Below are 16,224 nucleotides of genomic sequence, written 5' to 3'. Positions count from 1 at the left end.
CTGCACGAGCCAACTGCCTCAGCTGCCAACACAATTATTTGCTTTATGCTACCAATAAGTGCATTACTTAACTTCAAAATGGAATGGGAGCACCACTTCTGCAAGGAAACAAAATGTATTTGCAATAAGCGCTGAAGATAAATAGTAGCCTTCTAAAAACTTGCTTGTTTTCCCCAAACAGCCTTGCTCTGTGCTAAGTATCCATACCCAACAAAGTGCAGACATAAAACCACTTCAAACTAGCACCTTCGCTTACTTCATTCTTTTGTTCTCAGGCAGTTGCAAGTTCTGCCTCTGATTTCAATGAGAACAGCTCCAAAAACTGAAACCCTGTAAATCACAGTGCATTTTCAAAGTATTCAAACTGTGAAGACTGCTCTGACAGTGAAACTGGACACCCAGAAGACGAGTTGTTTCCAAAACACAGCACAGCTCTCGGGCATAAGAGACTGAAGTCCAAAACAACCAACCCAAACAAGACAAAGAGCAACAACCCGGCACACACCGTGCAGCGATGGGATGCCAGGTAAGCGAGGGAAACAGTGGGATTTCATCTGGGCAGCCCAGCTCTGCCTTACTGAAAACTACAGCAGTGTCCTGACTTGTGGGCAGATGAGCAGGCACACACTCAATTTATAACTCAATCACTCAAGTGATTAAAAATGCACCAGTATCTTCATATGGATGAGGAAATAGCTTAGAACTCACAATTTGCATTCTGACTTGAGATTTATGTGAAATAGGACTCAAGTTAACTCAAGTGTATTTGAATTAAACTATACTTTAAAACAAAAACCACCAGTTCTTAGCCATCTATCCCAAAGCTCAGACACTTTGCAAAGGCATCTCCCTTTGGGTAGCTCTTCAAATAGACAACACTGAGTCCCAGTTAAGAGCTTGAAAGCAAAGCTGCTGAAGTGCCAACTAGCACAGCCCAATTAATTTCTAAATATTAAAAATATTCTTCTAAAAAGATAAATATATATATATAGATTCACAACACCCTGTGGAGGCAGAAAGAATGGAAACATCGCATTTATTACAGATCCATTACAGATGGAATGGAGGGCCAATGGAAGATGGCACTGGCCTTCAGCTGCCATGCGCTTCCGCTGCCCGCTCTAACAGTGATGGAGTCACAGGACTTTGCCTCAGTCAGTAAAGCAATGCCAGAAGTAGGCACATTTAACCCAAAATCAGTCAGATCTTGTATTTAAAAAGCAAACAAACAACAGAAAGGAAAACACCAATGACTGAGAAAGCAAAATCATAAAGAACTGAGGTATCTGCCTGGAAAGAAAGCAGCTCCTTAAATGAGTCCAACGCGGCTAATAACTTTTTATCAGTGCTGTCCAACTGATAAGCCAACTCACTTCTGAAACTTTAAAAAGCACTTAATACCAATGCAAGGAAAACAAATCCCTATTCAGTCCACAGACTGGTTTTCTGACTGACTTCAGTGCTCCATTACTAAGAAACGCATACGATGTGCAATTTTTCTCCTCTGCGGGCCAGCCTCAGACATACTGAGAAGAAAAAAACCAACAAAAACAAGGCTGCGAGAGCAAAGCTGGCTCAATGCTTTCAAATGCTGGCAGATTCAAGAAAAATGAAAAGGAGCCAACACCTTGTATCTGAATTCTCTTGGTTCTCTCACTGGACAAAAGATGACCCTTTATACTTCAAAGTCAACCAATATTTGCACAAATATATATATATTTCTTTTCAATAGTCTGGAACAATCATGGTACCCCTGAAGGAAAAAGAATCTGATGCTTGAAAAACAAAGCCCACCACTGAGAAATTAGGAAAGTACCCCTGAAATTGATACGTCTTAAAAGGGAATAGGTCAGATGTTACTGCAACCAAGAGCACACATCTATGGCATCTGCCTGCCTTGTTTTTGAACTATCACGTAAAAAAACAAAGAATGAACAACATTTTAAGGCATCTTTAATGCTGTTATCCTGCAAGATAGAAGGCTTCCAGAAAGACAGAAAAGACAGAATTAGACTTCAATAGTATTATGTTACAGTAAAACGCACAGTCCTGTTCTATTCACAACTTTGCATTCTTAACTTCTAAGATTGTTACAGGCAGTGCATTCAGAGTAGCATATATAAAGCCCTAATCCACCGCACTCCCATTAAAGACAAACTTATAACGCAACACTCATTTCCACTTCGACCCACAGCCCCCATGAACACGACTGAGACTGCTGGCGCTCGGACACAGAATGCCTGCAGTACTCACCAGAGGAAACACTCCTTACTTCTTTGCTTTCCAGGGCCAAGGTGACAGCTTCCAAGAACTAAACTCCGAGGCAGGAAATTATACGTAGGTAATTGCTGGAACGAGCACAAGTTTGCACCGTTCACATGATCCCTTCCTTGAACGCATGTCATTTCTTAACAGAGGAAAAGGATTTCACAGCAACAAAGACCTGTCTCCGTTTTATTCCCATGCCAGTGTGTCTGACTTATTTATGCTTGAGCCTTCTAGAAAGCAAAGGCAGAATTGCTTCAGGAAAGCAAAAACAGTCTTACTGGCACTCCAATACCTGAGCACAAGTGCTGGCTTGCCTGACTAAGGAACCTGCAGAGTTCTCAGTAACAATTATAAATCTCTTCAGAAAATCAGTTCAACTACATCTTGAAGCTACGGATGTGAAAGTTCTGATTCCTACAGAAACAAGCTGTTTCTGAACCTCAGGTATATGAAAGGACTTCACACGCTGCCATATGTTCTCTTTTTAAAGGTACAGATTGTCACCTGAACTTTATTTTTGCAAAAGTCAGCAGAGCGTTATCTGAAGATGTGGCTTAGCTGCATCAATGCCTTATAAAACAGACAATTCATTTCAGCTCCTGAGATGCTTCCCAACCCTTCTCCTCCCTCTCCACTACTACAGTGCCATAACTTGTGGTAAGCTTAAGTATTACCTTTCGGGTTCTATTTGATTTCTTATCTTTTTGTTTTCCAATTACATGGAAAAGATAAAGTTGAAGTTGAGATGTTAATCACAAAAGATGGAAGAGATGTAAATACCTCTGTCCTATTGACAGCTATCTTAGGCAACACCTCTCCATCACCACACCTCCAAGCATTTCACAGTCAAATAACCCATGAATTATCTTCTACTTTAAACTAAGGCACACACACTAAACCACTCAGATTTACAAAGGAGGCCAACACCCAAAAGCAAAGATTTAAGCATCCTGTACTGAAATAACAGTCAATTTTTCAACGTTTCAAAGCTGGTATTTCTAAACCATTGTGAAGCTCAGGCTTTGCATTCCAGAGCCACAGAACTTGCACAGAATTGAGGCAGCTACTCACCACCTACATTTAGGAATGCAAACTGCAATATCTGTGTTCATCTGCACGGCCCATCGTTCAAGGCAACCAAATATACTCTAAGTCTTCTCGCAAGCCTAGATGTTTCCCACACTGGTTTCCCCATCTCACAACACACAGCAGTGGGTAAGCAGCTGACATGACCTCCTTTAGATTCAATAAAGAGGCACCTCTGTGACTAAGACCCCTTCTGTGCTGATGTAGCAGGCGTGCTCAGAAAAGATTTAACACTGTAAAACACATCCGCAAGAGTCCTTTAACGTAAAGGAGACATCAGAGGATGCTGCTCCCCACTTCTATAAGGAAGCTTAGCACAGTCATTGAAGAAGCGTTCAAGCTAAATTCATCAGTGCTCTCTTCATCTTACAACAGATTGCAATCTGCATTTCCAGTCTTCCCAAGGGGACCCTGCCTAACACGCTGTCAGCAGGAGTTCCTATTCATACCACACGAACCCAGTCACACAAGTACTTCAATGAGGAAAAACCTGTGCTGTTCAAAATGGCAGACAAATAGCTGCATCGTATTTACTTCTCCCTGTATTAGGGAGAAACTTCACCCTCTATAACGAGCTCCTGCATTACACCCCACATCATCATTTTAAGATCTTCTAACTTTCAAGCAGCTTTCTAAACAAAAAAACGCAAGTAGTAATTGAGAACAAGATGACACACACACACACATTATAAAGTTCTTCTAAATGATGAAAAACCTGTATTTGCTTTTAAAGAGAACAACAGAAGGCAGTTTTGTGGAGGGGAAAAGATCAGAAGGAAATCCCAGATCTCTTCAGCAGCTCTGAGGATTGGTGACCTTCGCATCACCAGCTCCAACAAAAAAATGAAGTTATTTGTCAAATGCTTGCTGCCCAGAGGCTGAAGGAGTCAGCTCTCTAGGATCACTCTTGGTATAGCAAATACAATCAAGAAAAACTTAGTACAAATGCTATCCCTGGCAGACTCGGTAGAGAATAACAAAATGTGAGAAAGAGATGAATTGAAGGATTATTCACTGCCTAGCACCAGAATTTTTGACACGAAGAGAGAAAGTAAACAGGATGTGGTGTGAAACACTAAGTTGCCATATTTCTGACAGGGATTTCCTGGTCAGAACGAAGCGCAACACAACATGCAGCACAGGCTGGTACATTCAGTATCTCCACAGAACAGCAGCCGGACTGCACACACGTGCACAGCCCGTTTGTCTGCCTCAGCCCAGATGTCCAAGAGCTTTCAGACAAACTGCCAGACATCTGGAAACACCAGACGAACGGCCAAAGCTCTCAAACTCTTCTCCTGCAACCTCAGGTGAAAAAGAGGGCTATCTCCAGTGAAATCTAGACATACGACAGCCCTATGCAGCTCACACAGAGTTATTAAGGAGTAAGTATTCCTTCGTATCCTCCTATGTAAATAGCATTACTCTCAGATAAGTGCGCCTAAGGGTGCCTTTTACCTGCTCAGTGTAATTGGTTACACTTATACAAGTCCCAGGCAAGCATCAGAGGTAGGCATGTAGAAGGAAGATGAAAAGAAAGGCAACGGGGGCAAAGAAGAGCTTGTCTTAACACATATAGGTTCTCAGTGAACTGCTCTGAAATAAGAAAATCCAAGTATGCAGGTGCTGGTGAATAAAAGTTCCCTACCCGTTCCTTGTAACCCACGGCCAGAGAGGTTTTAAGCACAGCACAGGTGTCCATTCACGTGCAACAGCCCATCCGCAGCAAGAAGGCAAGGAAGCAGCGACAGGAGAGACAACAAAATCAAAACTGGTGAGATCTGCCTCGTAAATCAGTAAATCATGTAAATCAGTAAATCAGGTAAATCAGTAAATCAGGTAACCGAGAGCTCAGTCCTCTCTGAATGCACTGCTTTTCTTTGCCTGAAACTTCTCAGAGTTCTCTCCATCACTTGCATGGCACAGCAAGACTCGCCTTGCTGCAGAGGCTGAGCACCGCATGGTGTCTGCATGGCATTCAGAGTTATTTTTGTCACTCTTACGGCCACCAAGGAAGGTCTGAAATGACAGGATTCATGCGCTATCTTTTAACCAGATTTATTTTAAGTGTATGGAATAGGCACCCATAATGCAAAATGACTTTCTGATACGCAGAGTTGTGAACACTTTGCCTAAGTGCAAAAAAAAGAAAAAAGAAAATCAAACAATCCAAGGAAAATACCGTTGCGTTGTATAAGAGCTCTCCTTATTGTCTACAATGAATAAAACCAGTCAAAGTCCTTTTCTCCTAAGAAGACTTTTCTAAAAACAACCTCCTTCCCATGACAGCATCATGCCAGGATCAACAGCATCTCCAAAGGAACAAAAAAAAGAGGTGGGCAAAAGTACAGAAAAAACAAAGGGAAAAGGTTGTTCTCTGGTGCTACAAAGTAAGTGCTTACACCTAAAGTAACAGGGTGAAAGATAAGATACTCATACCGACTGAAAGACTTTTTGCAAAGGTGAAAGAACACAAAACCCCTTTCTTTCTGAACAAGGAGGTATTAAGTAACCTGTGGTGAAGCTCTCAGCTCCATGGGAAAGAGCTCACATCTGAAATATCACTGTAGGTGACCTCAAGGCGGGCCCAGGGCTTCACGTGGTTCATCTCAGGGAGCTCCTCCTGGGGATCTGGGCAGCAAAGCCTTCTCAGGACTCCTGCTGAAGAAGCAGGGCTGCACCCTCAGCTCCTGCAGCGAATAACAAGATGCTTGAAACACCTGGTGTAGTTGGTACACTCCCAGACAGGTCAGTAGCACAGCATTTCAGAGATGCCCTTTTGGCTCATTCATTAAGTCCCTCTAAAATACCTGTGCTACTCCACAGATTGATTGTGTATGAATGTTTCCAATACAGACCGTGACAGAAAGTTTAGTAATATTTAGAAGTGACTCACCTTTTCATATGTTTATAAATTTTATTTAATCCTCCTGTGCCTTTATCTTTTCATAGAAAACATTTTAAACACATTCTGTTTATGAGCTTCAGCTTTCTGCAAGTGAAACACCGCACCACAGGGAACTTCTTGTATTACACCTGTTTAGCAACAAACACTGTTTTTACCCCTCAGGAAGTTTCATTTGATTAAAAAAAAAAAAAAAAAAAAAAAAGAGAGAGTTGTATATTTTTCTATATTACCTGCATTTTTAATTTTTATTTTCTACAACTTCTATAGCTATGCACAAATCTATTATTACTTCAGATTGAGCCCTACCAAAGTCACATTCCTACAGCTGTTACAGAAAGCTTGACAGCTATGCAAAAAGGGTAAGTTTAAAAAATAAATAAATCCTAGCAGTGCATTATAAAAGTTGGAGTCTCACAGTTACATAACTTTCCCTCTGAACTATCACTAAGCAGTTTGTTATTTTAGATTAGCTGCTATAAATATAGGTCACGCTAACCAAATGTCAGTGCTATCTATTGTAAAGAACCGTCTCAAATTCAGTGCTGTAAAACCCATACGTCTGGGTCGGACAGAGACGGACACAGACTGCCAGCACAGAAGAAACACCAGAGACCACAGCGGTTGCCATCAAGCTTAAAATAACAAATAACTGGGACTGTCATTCAGCCACACACAACACAGGGTCAGGTCCTAGAGCTGGGCTAACACCAAAGGAGAGCAATTAACAAAAATCCTTCTCCGAATGGAAACAAGAGGGCTCGCCAAGTCGGACATGTACTCAACCAGGAACTCATCATCATTATCGCCTTTCTGCATTTCTCCTTCCAAGTAATTATGACAGTCTCACCAACTACTACACAGCCATTATGGTTTTCTGAAGATCGTGTTTTTCCTCAAGCGAGTAACAAATCAATCTGCTGCTCAATACGGGACTGTACAACCAAAGAGACAGCATCGGTGCAGAAACCAGGTTTCCTAAGAGATAAAGGTCATGAGCAGCGTTGTTCTGCAGGAATTCCTTCCAGCTGCAAACAGACAGCACAAGAAGCAGGGGGAAAATGGGGAGCATGGAGGACAGGAGCGCCCATCTCAGCCCTCCTGCTCCGGGCTGCTTTGATTGCGCTGCCCAAGCACTCCCCAGTGCGACTGAGCTCTTCTCAGCTAACGAAGAGGTTCCAGTGATTTCCATTCTCATTTGTTGACTTCTATTTACTCCAGGATAAGCTATGTCACAGCAGACCTGGTAACGGTGTCCTTACAATACTCCACCGCAAGCTTCCTTCAATAGGAGCAGTGCCACTGCACAGACAAAACAGTGCCTGCAAGAAATAAGGAGCAGGATAAAAACCAGATGGCTGAAGTTAAGTACAGGACGACAGAAGCAAGGCTTGTAGGGAGGAGAAATCATTTTGATGAGCCACGACTGTGAACACGGCTCTGCACACAAAGGGAACGCAGCCTGCCACAACACAGCCTGCACCAGCATAAATATCAGGACAGCCTGACGGAAATACTGCTGCCTGTACCACCTGAAGGCCACGTTCTCTTCAGACAAGGACCAGATGAACACGGCACACATTTTTGTGATTTAACATCAGATGAACACAGCTTCAGCTGTTCAGATGACTACCTGTCAGCCACAATCAAAACCAGCGTTTGGAACATAGTGAAGCAATCTACAACAACGCAAACCGGAGCGCTCGAGCTCTGTCCCAGCACACCAGCACCTACACAACCCGCTTCCAGCCTCACTAGTGACCAGCATGGCTCTGAGGTCCCAGTTCCCCACCCCGCCACGGAGAATAGCAGTGGGAGCGAAAACAGAAACACCTGTGCACCCTGAGACTGTATTTAGCACTGTCCCCAAGGCAGTTTACATCCTACTGCATTTTAAATCTTACCATACAACATGAACCCTACATAAGAACTCACTACAGGAGAACTTCAAGTACGCTGTAGTTCAGGCTTTTTTTCCCTGACATTGCTGCAGCTTAAGAAAGAAAACACAATCAACTTAAAACATTTCAGTCAACACCTTTAAAAACGTACAGTTTATCACCATCTACGTAGCCTCAAGATGAAACTTTTAGGAACTGAAAGCAAGATCTCCTTGACATTGCTTCCTAAAGCATAGCAAAAATATTGTCATATAAAGATTGCATTCAGTAATTCTGATTTGATTATTTTTTTTATTAGCAGGCTGAGCATTATAGACAGCAGGCAACAATCCCGTAAGCTTGTGTGAGGAACTTGTCTTGAGACTGCTCTCCATACCATTTCCATAAAGGAATTTCCAAAATAAAAAACTGATAATGCTTTAAAGTAGCACCTATTAAAAAGATTTAAGTCCTGTTTTGAAAGCAGGGTGGTTGTTTTTCGGAACGCAGGAACCAATCATCAAGAACTTGTGTATCTTCAAAGACCCTGGAGGGATCCAGGGTTTCTCTGCGCTACAGATTCTTAACTGACCTGGAAAATACAAAGCTTCTTCATGGAACAGATGACATGATCCTCCACAGATGCTGAAAACTGGCAAGAGCAATACAAAAAGGGCATGTCGCTGACTACCGCTGCAGCCAACATATTAACATGACTGAGAGGAGCCCAACGATTAAAAAGGAAGATGAAACAGAGCAGTGGGAGATTCTATTTTACCACGCTGGCAACTTTGAAGGGAGCGAAGCAGCTTCATAGGACCAGGTTGTGGCCAGGAACCCAACACTCCTTGCAGTTCTCTGCGAAACGGAGAACCTGGAGCCTCAGGCCACACAGAGATCTTCTTGACATCGATTTAATTGCTTAAAAAATGCACTGTCTGCAGTTCAAGGAGAATGACAATATATTGGAGGGCACCCAGGAGAAAACAAAATAAATGAAGTTTAAAAAAAAAAAAAAAAGAGAGAGAGAGAGAGAAAAGAATGCCTGGTAACAAACGTCAGAAAATTATTTTTCTTAATGAGAATGTAACACAGAAAACGGATGAAAACTCTGAAGAATTCCTATTTGGGAAAGCATGACTTACCACAGGGCTTCCAGCATCAATAGGACCGTAACTAGATTTGGAGCTGAAAACTGAAGGCAGCCACCTTCAACTCAGGGATAAGAAAAGAAACGTACAGCAGGCAGGTCTGGGCTGCATTGGAACCGGCTGCCCAGAGGGGCCGCGGAGCCTCCTTCCCTGGAGACATTCAAGACCCACTCGGGTCCTTTCCTGTCCAACCTGCCACCGCAGGGGCTGGGACTCGACGATCTCCAGAGGTCTCTTTCAACCCCTACGGGTTGCAGAGCCCAACGACTCTGCAAATTCACGAGGAATTTGTAACCCTAACCTTCTAGAGCTTAAACTCTAGCTTCAAACGCAGAGGGAAACAACAAAAAGAAGCGCCGCAACCGGCATGACGAGCGCGGCAGTCCTCAACCCGACGCCCCGTTCATCTGACCGCACGGACCGAACCGCGGCGCCCGCAGCTCCGCAGCTCCACGCACACCTAACCGACAGGCAGCTTTCCGCGCTCGCGACGCCGTTTGCCTTCACGCCGCGCCGCACAGAGCGGCACCGCAGCTCCAGCAGCGCGGATCTCGGCGCCCAACAGAGGCTCCTTCCAGCCGGCGGAGCTGTGCCCTCGGGGAGCAGCGCAAGGCCGACGCGACGGCCCGGCTATCCCCGCGCTTCCCGGAACTCCACCAACTCTCCGTCGGCGCTCCCGGCCGGTCTGGCGGCGGGGCGGCCCGCAGGCAGCGCGGGAGGCGGCGGGCACACGGACGGACGGGCGGGCGGGCTGGCGGGAGCGTGGCTCGCGCGGCCGGGCCGAGGTCACCGCTCCGCATTGTTCCCGCTCCGCTCCGCGCCCGGCCCGGCCGGCGCCGCCTGAACTCTTGAACTCGCGGCGCCGCAGCCCAGCGCGAGCCTCCGGGGCGGAGAACGGCGACGGCGGCGCGCCCCGCTCGGGCAGCCCGCCCCGCCGAGGGGCCCCGCTCCCACCCGCGGGGCCGGGCCCGGACCGAGGCCTTTCCCGCCGCGTCCCCTCGGCGGCCGCTACTCACCTGGGCTTCGGGCCGCCGGCGCCCCGCTCGTAGGCCCAGGCGGCGGCGGGCTGCGCGGCGGCCGGGGCCGGCGGCTCGGCGAAGCTGGGGGTCGGCGGGTAGTTCCTGTCCATCATCGGGGCAGGGTGCGGGGCGGCGGGGGCTCGGCGGGGCCCTGCGCGAAGGGCGGCGGCGGCGGCGGGGAGCGAGCGGGGCGGGTGGGAGCGGCCCCCCCTGCCTCATGCGGGGCGGGCGGCGCCGCGGCCCCCTCCCCGCCGCGGGCCAGGCCGCCGCGGCCCGGCCTCCCCTCCCCGCCTCCGCTCCCCTCCCTGCCGCTCAGCCGCGCGGAGCCGCGGGCGGCGGCGGGGGCTGCGCGGCGGGCGGGCGGGGACCCATGTCGGGCCGCTCCTTCCCAGGATGCACCTCCCGCCACGGCCCGCCGCGGGGAGCTGAGCGGGGCCCGGCGCCGCGGTCGGGGGGCTGGGAGGAGCGCGACGAGCGGGGACGCGCGGCCTGGCGGGGTGGCCGGGCAGGGCCCGGAGGGTGCGGGGAACGCGGCGGGGGATGGCGGCCGGCACCGGGCCGGGCGTGAAGGGGGGGGGAAAGAGGGGACGGCCGAAGGCGGGGACGGCCGGGCCGGGTGGCGAGGGGAGAGGCCGGCGGCGGCAGCGGCGCGGCGGGGCCGCGTCGAGCGGAGCGCTGGGGCTTTGTTGGAGGGGCCGGGGCGGGGCCATCTTGTTCTCGCTGAGAGAAGCGGCGCTCCGCGGCGTGGCGTCAGCGCCGGGCACCGCCGAGACGCGGGGTGCCGCGGCCACCTGAGCGCCGCCTCAGAGCCCGAGGCGCGGGGCCGAGCGGCGTTCCCGCCTGAGGCTAACACCACACAACCGCCCGCGGGCGCGCGGCAATCCGCGCTGCACCCTGAGGGCACCGCCGGCGGCGGGCACGTGACTGCGGCACGTGACCTGCGACCGCCTCCCCCCGCGGAAAAATTGAATCCAGCCTGGGGGGGGCTGGTGAAATGTGGTTTGTGAGCGTGTGCTTTTGAGGCTGTTCTGGTGGGTCGAGGGAGCGGGGATCGCTCAGCGCGGTAAGGAGGAGTTCCTAGCGAGGTGCCGTGGATTTCTGCAGCTCCTTGAAAGGAGGTTGTGGTGAGGTGGAGGTCAGCCTCTTATCATAGCATCACAGCATGGCCTGGGTTGCAAAGGAGCACAGTGCTCATCAGTTCCAACCCCTGCTGTGTGCAGGTCGCCAACCAGCAGCCCAGGCTGCCCAATCCACAAGTCACATCCAGCCTGGCCTCGAATGCCTGCAGGGATGGGGCATCCACAGCCTCCTTGGGCAACCTGTGCCAGTGCCTCACCACCCTCTGGCTGAAAAACTTCCTCCTCATATCCAACCTAAACGTCCCCTGTCTCAGTTTAAAGCCATTCCCCCTTGTCCCATCGCTATCCACCCTTGCAAACAGCCATTCCCCCTCCTGTTTATACACTCTTCAAGTACTGGAAGGCCACAATGAGGTGTACTCAGGGCCTTCTTGTTCTGGGTAGCGGTGTTAGGGCAGGAGGCATTCAGGCTGGGTCTTAAGAATAGTTGCTTCTCAGAAAGAGCAGTCGGTTGTTGGAGCAGGCTGCCCAGGGAGTCACCATCCCTAGAGATATTGACTGAGAAGGCAGATGTAGTGCTTAGGGACAAGTTTTAGTGGGCGTGATGGGGATGGGTTGGGATAGGACTAGATCATCTTATGTGTCTTTTCTAGCCTCAATGATTCTATGAATGTGACACGGGATGAGATGTGCTGAGGCAGGCAGGAGGAGAACAAGGCCCCAGGGTGAGGGCTGCTTGCCGTGGATGAAGGTGAGGGAGCACTTGAAGGCTTCTGTACTGCTCAGAAGACAGAGATGTGTGCTGGTGGCTGAGTAAGGCTTCTGAAGGTTCACTTTGTAGCACTTGAGGCAATGTCAAACCACAGGGTTTTGCAGGGAAATGCAGGCAGGAGAAACTTTTGCCTGCAGCTAACCAGATTAGACATGTGATATAAATCAGCATCTCAACATGTGAATGGAGTAGAGGGAGTGCTTAGTGGGAAAGCTGTTATCTAGGAGACTTCAGGAGGAAAAACTGAGGTTCTGATTCTCTCGTTCCCAGATTCAAGAAGCAGCAAGGCCAGTGTGGGGAGGGCAGGTGAGTGCCAACACTGCGTAGAAAAGGCTGAGGAGAAGCACAGAGAGGCCAGGGCAGAGGGAGGAGAGCAGAGTAGATCATGCCACCAATAGACCAGCAGAGTGAGTTTTCCTTCTGTTTGTGTGAGTGAGCTCCTGCGCTGCTTGCAGCAGGGACCTTTCCCCGGGAAGCACAGCCAGCCACTGTTTTACATGCAGAAAACGCCTTATGCTGCTGGAGAAACACTTGTGCTGCTGATGCCCTGAAAGTAGCTTTGTGGGGAGGACACTTAGATGTTCTTGCAGGATGTCTGCATATCACCATTACAGTAGTCACCTGGAGTTCCCTGTTTCCTTCCGATGGAAGGGGTGATAGGTGTGTGCAGGTGGAGCTCCGTGCACTCAGCTGTGGGGTTGGTCGGAGGGATGGTGGTGATGTAAAAGCTTCTTGCTGCAATCTGGGACAAGGTAGTAATAAATTGTAAAACTACCAGTGCTGTGTTGAATTTTTCTCAGTTAAGGACATGAGCCTTAAAGCATGTGTATTTTCTTTACAGATTATTTCCCTAGAGAGGGGTGTATGTTAATACTGATACGTAACTATAAAATCCTATCACATAAGACATTCCAAGAAGAACAAAGATCAGTTGAGATCTATAGGCAGGGAAAAGAGGCTCATTTAGTAGTCTGAGCTAACTATCTAAGTATCGTTATGCTACAGACACAACTGAGAACACCACCACCAGTGTTTGTAAACACCACCTAAAGCCCTGTTATCCCATAGTCTGCATTTCCTGTGTCTGAGAAGCAATTGAATTCTGAGGTACCTGGGAGACTCCTACCTTTTTCTCATCCAACTGATCCCTGTTCTTGTTGCTATTCTTAGAAAGTTCCATTGAAGTGTGCATTAAGATGTGTATTAAAATACTAGACAGTTTCATGATTCTGAACATTGGCTGGAAATGTTTCAATTCTTGCATTCATAAGGAAGGCATCGGTTTCAAAAGCAGCTACTGCTTGACTCTGAGAAGCTGACCTTCGGTGGGCTTTAATACATCCAGGGCTGTAGCTCATAACTGATCATACTATGTGTGTTTTTTAATCAAGTATTTAAGTATGTTTTTCTGAAAAACAAGCTATTATGAGTAAGATCTTAAATTACAGCGCAGTAATGCAATCTGTGCAGCTTAGCAGCCGGGGGAGCGCTGAATTTCTGTTGCTTGTTCTTCTCCCTAAACAAAGTAGTCTCCAATTGGAAAAATAGCGGATCTTCTGGAGATGCAAAATTGTCATTTGGTGGTCAGGAGGCACATAAGCACAGATTTATGTACTTAAGGTGATATGGAGGCTGTGCCTGATGTCCAGGGAGTGTGCTTCAAAGCTGCAACTGCTTGCTGGCAAGGATACCTTGTCCCAGCAGGACAAGGATGCTCACAAAAGGAGAAGGCCTTCCCCTTCCCTTCCTCCTTCTCTGCTCCATCATCCTGTTCCCAGACATTCACTCTGGTCACAAAGTGAGCTGTAAATTCACTCCTCTGGCAAAAGAACATTTAATATGTTTTTTTGCCAGGTCACTTTCCAGTAATTCCACTGAGCTGAGCCAGCTTGTTTTGCGTCACACAAATAGTGGTTCAGGGCAAAGAGTGGTACTGTACAGCCAGAAGCAGGTGGGAGAGGAAGGACGTGACGAGAAAAAGCAGGAAGCTTGCTCTTGATGACAAGATGTTGAGGTGGCTCATGTTGTGTTCAGTATAGGGATCTCTGTACTGAGTGCTGGAGAGTATGTCTCCAAGCTTAGCCTATGCTTAGCCAGAATCAAGGCAGCACTGGCAGGACTGTAAGCTAATATACCTGCCCTTTTCTTTAACCTAATGGTACATAATGCTTGAAGGCAGTGTCACTTTAGTTTTATCTTTAAAGTGGCCGTTTGCCAAATGAAATGTAGGATCCAAGTAATGGGTAGTTTCGGTCACTGTTTGCCATCAAAATTTTGATTTGGCAGTAATTAGTCATAAAAATCTGATTTGGTCATAATTAAGATCAGTAAGTCAGTCACAGGCCAGAATAAAGCACCGCCTTACATTTTTTTGTAACCGATTTATTGACTTATTTGTTTCTCAGTGCTGTTAGCACCTATGTTAATGCATCTGCTGAGTGTGATCAAGTGTTTTCCTATTGTATCTGGCCCGGCAGAATGTTCCCTGGTATGTACAGCCTGAACAGTCCACAGATGTCAAATACCAGGACAGCCCCACTCGGGGCCTTTGTGCACGAGGCAGCAGGTGGTACTGAATGGAGCGATTCTTCTCAGGGCCAGCAGTTGCTGCCTGCGCTTTTGGCATCCCTTTAACCGCAGGTACAGTGAACCTGGCTCTACCAGGCTTTTCCAGTGTCTGTCCACAAACACTGCCTTCTTTTACAGAGAGCACTGCCTGTCCTGTGCCTTTCCATAACAGAAGATGCCGGGTTTTGCTCTTATCTCAGCTTTTCCCACGTGTTTAACCAGAGACTTTTCTTTTTTTTCTTTTTCTTGCATGAAGAAGTTTTCAATGTAGCTGTTGCTTTTGCAGGAAAATGATTGATTTGCTGTAGGGCAATTTGGATGCTCTGAGAAGAGTCATGGCAAAAGCATGGAGTCAGAGGCACATGCTGGATCAGCGAGCTGACCAGCAGCTTCAGCTGCTCAGCAAAGAAAGTGGTTAAAGCACAGCACGCAGCTAATTCTGCAAGTCTGAGCTTATGACAGAGTTGGTGGAAGTGGACGAAAGGATCATATTTCAGACCATGATAGTGCTTTATTCTGGAGCTATCACAGCGTCGTAAATAGCTCGCTGACATACACAGACGTCTTGGTGGCTGCTTACAGTGACTAACGCTTTTCCATTTGCCAGCAAGCACTCTAGAAGTGCTCAGCAATTAGCCTTATCCCAAGAGAACGGGCTTTGAAGATTGATGGAAGTGGCATTTTGGAGACCTGCTGACATTTTTATGAAAATTAATGTTCCATGATTAAAAATATCCAAATAATGTGAGTATGTGCGACCAGATGAAGTTTGAAGAAGTTTGGGCCAAAGCTGAGCTGGGACTGATTAACAGATTTTGAAAAGATGGCAGGATAAAATCTCTGCGGCTTCTTTCTTCTCCGTTGAACAGACATTAGGTATGGGTTTATGGAACATGGATATAGGGCCTTAGTGTGGACTCTGTGTAGGTGTACGTGCTGCCAAGCTCCTGTATCTTCCATGAGAAGTGAAGAGAAGTGCATCAGGTGTTAGGCTGGACTATCACGAGTCTTTTCAAGCCTATTACCGATCTCTGCTCTTTGAGGTGCAATTGTGACTGTGATCCTGATCAAAGCAGAAAATTGCAGTCGCTTAACAGATTAGATTTTGCATTTTACTTGGCACTCGGCCTGTTGAAATGTCGAACTGGACACTAGTAGATGTGTAAATAGGGAAGAAATTGCTGCCTTTCAAAGAGCACACTTTATCCAGGAGCCTCAGGGCAAGTACTCTTTGCATTTCTTTATGCTCAGTGCCTTTATTTGATTAAAAAAAAAAAAAAAAGCTTGGGTATAATCTCAAACAAAGGAATCACAATCTTCAGGAAGATAACTGAAGTTGAGCTACACAATTATGGCACTGGAGGTGTGAGCTGGCACAAAGCACACTGTGCCAATGAGAACAAAGTCCTTCCTTTTCCCAGTCCCCCTCCTGCTCACGTGGTTCCACAACTGCTCACACTGGAGTTAGTTCAACCCACGTACCCCCTTTGTTTTTG

At 47.6% G+C, this 16,224-nt stretch overlaps 1 protein-coding gene across 2 annotated transcripts in view; it reads right to left on the bottom strand.

Moving 5' to 3' along the window:
- QSER1 (glutamine and serine rich 1) overlaps positions 1 to 10,422 on the bottom strand; it is a gene marked incomplete at both ends in the record, with an annotated part of 32,374 nt that extends 21,952 nt beyond the window's left edge. For both annotated transcript variants that reach the window (XM_079537605.1, XM_079537606.1), the window contains one exon: positions 10,307 to 10,422. In XM_079537605.1, coding sequence (XP_079393731.1) covers positions 10,307 to 10,422 — 116 coding nt within the window. The remainder of the gene's footprint in view (positions 1 to 10,306) is intronic.
- Between the last annotated feature and the right edge of the window lie 5,802 nt (positions 10,423 to 16,224).

This window comes from Tetrao urogallus (assembly GCF_951394365.1).
Source record: "Tetrao urogallus genome assembly, chromosome: 6".
In the NCBI taxonomy this organism is placed as follows: Eukaryota; Metazoa; Chordata; class Aves; order Galliformes; family Phasianidae; genus Tetrao; species Tetrao urogallus.
Note: the sequence above shows the minus strand (reverse complement) of the source record. Positions and strands in the feature narration are given on the sequence as shown.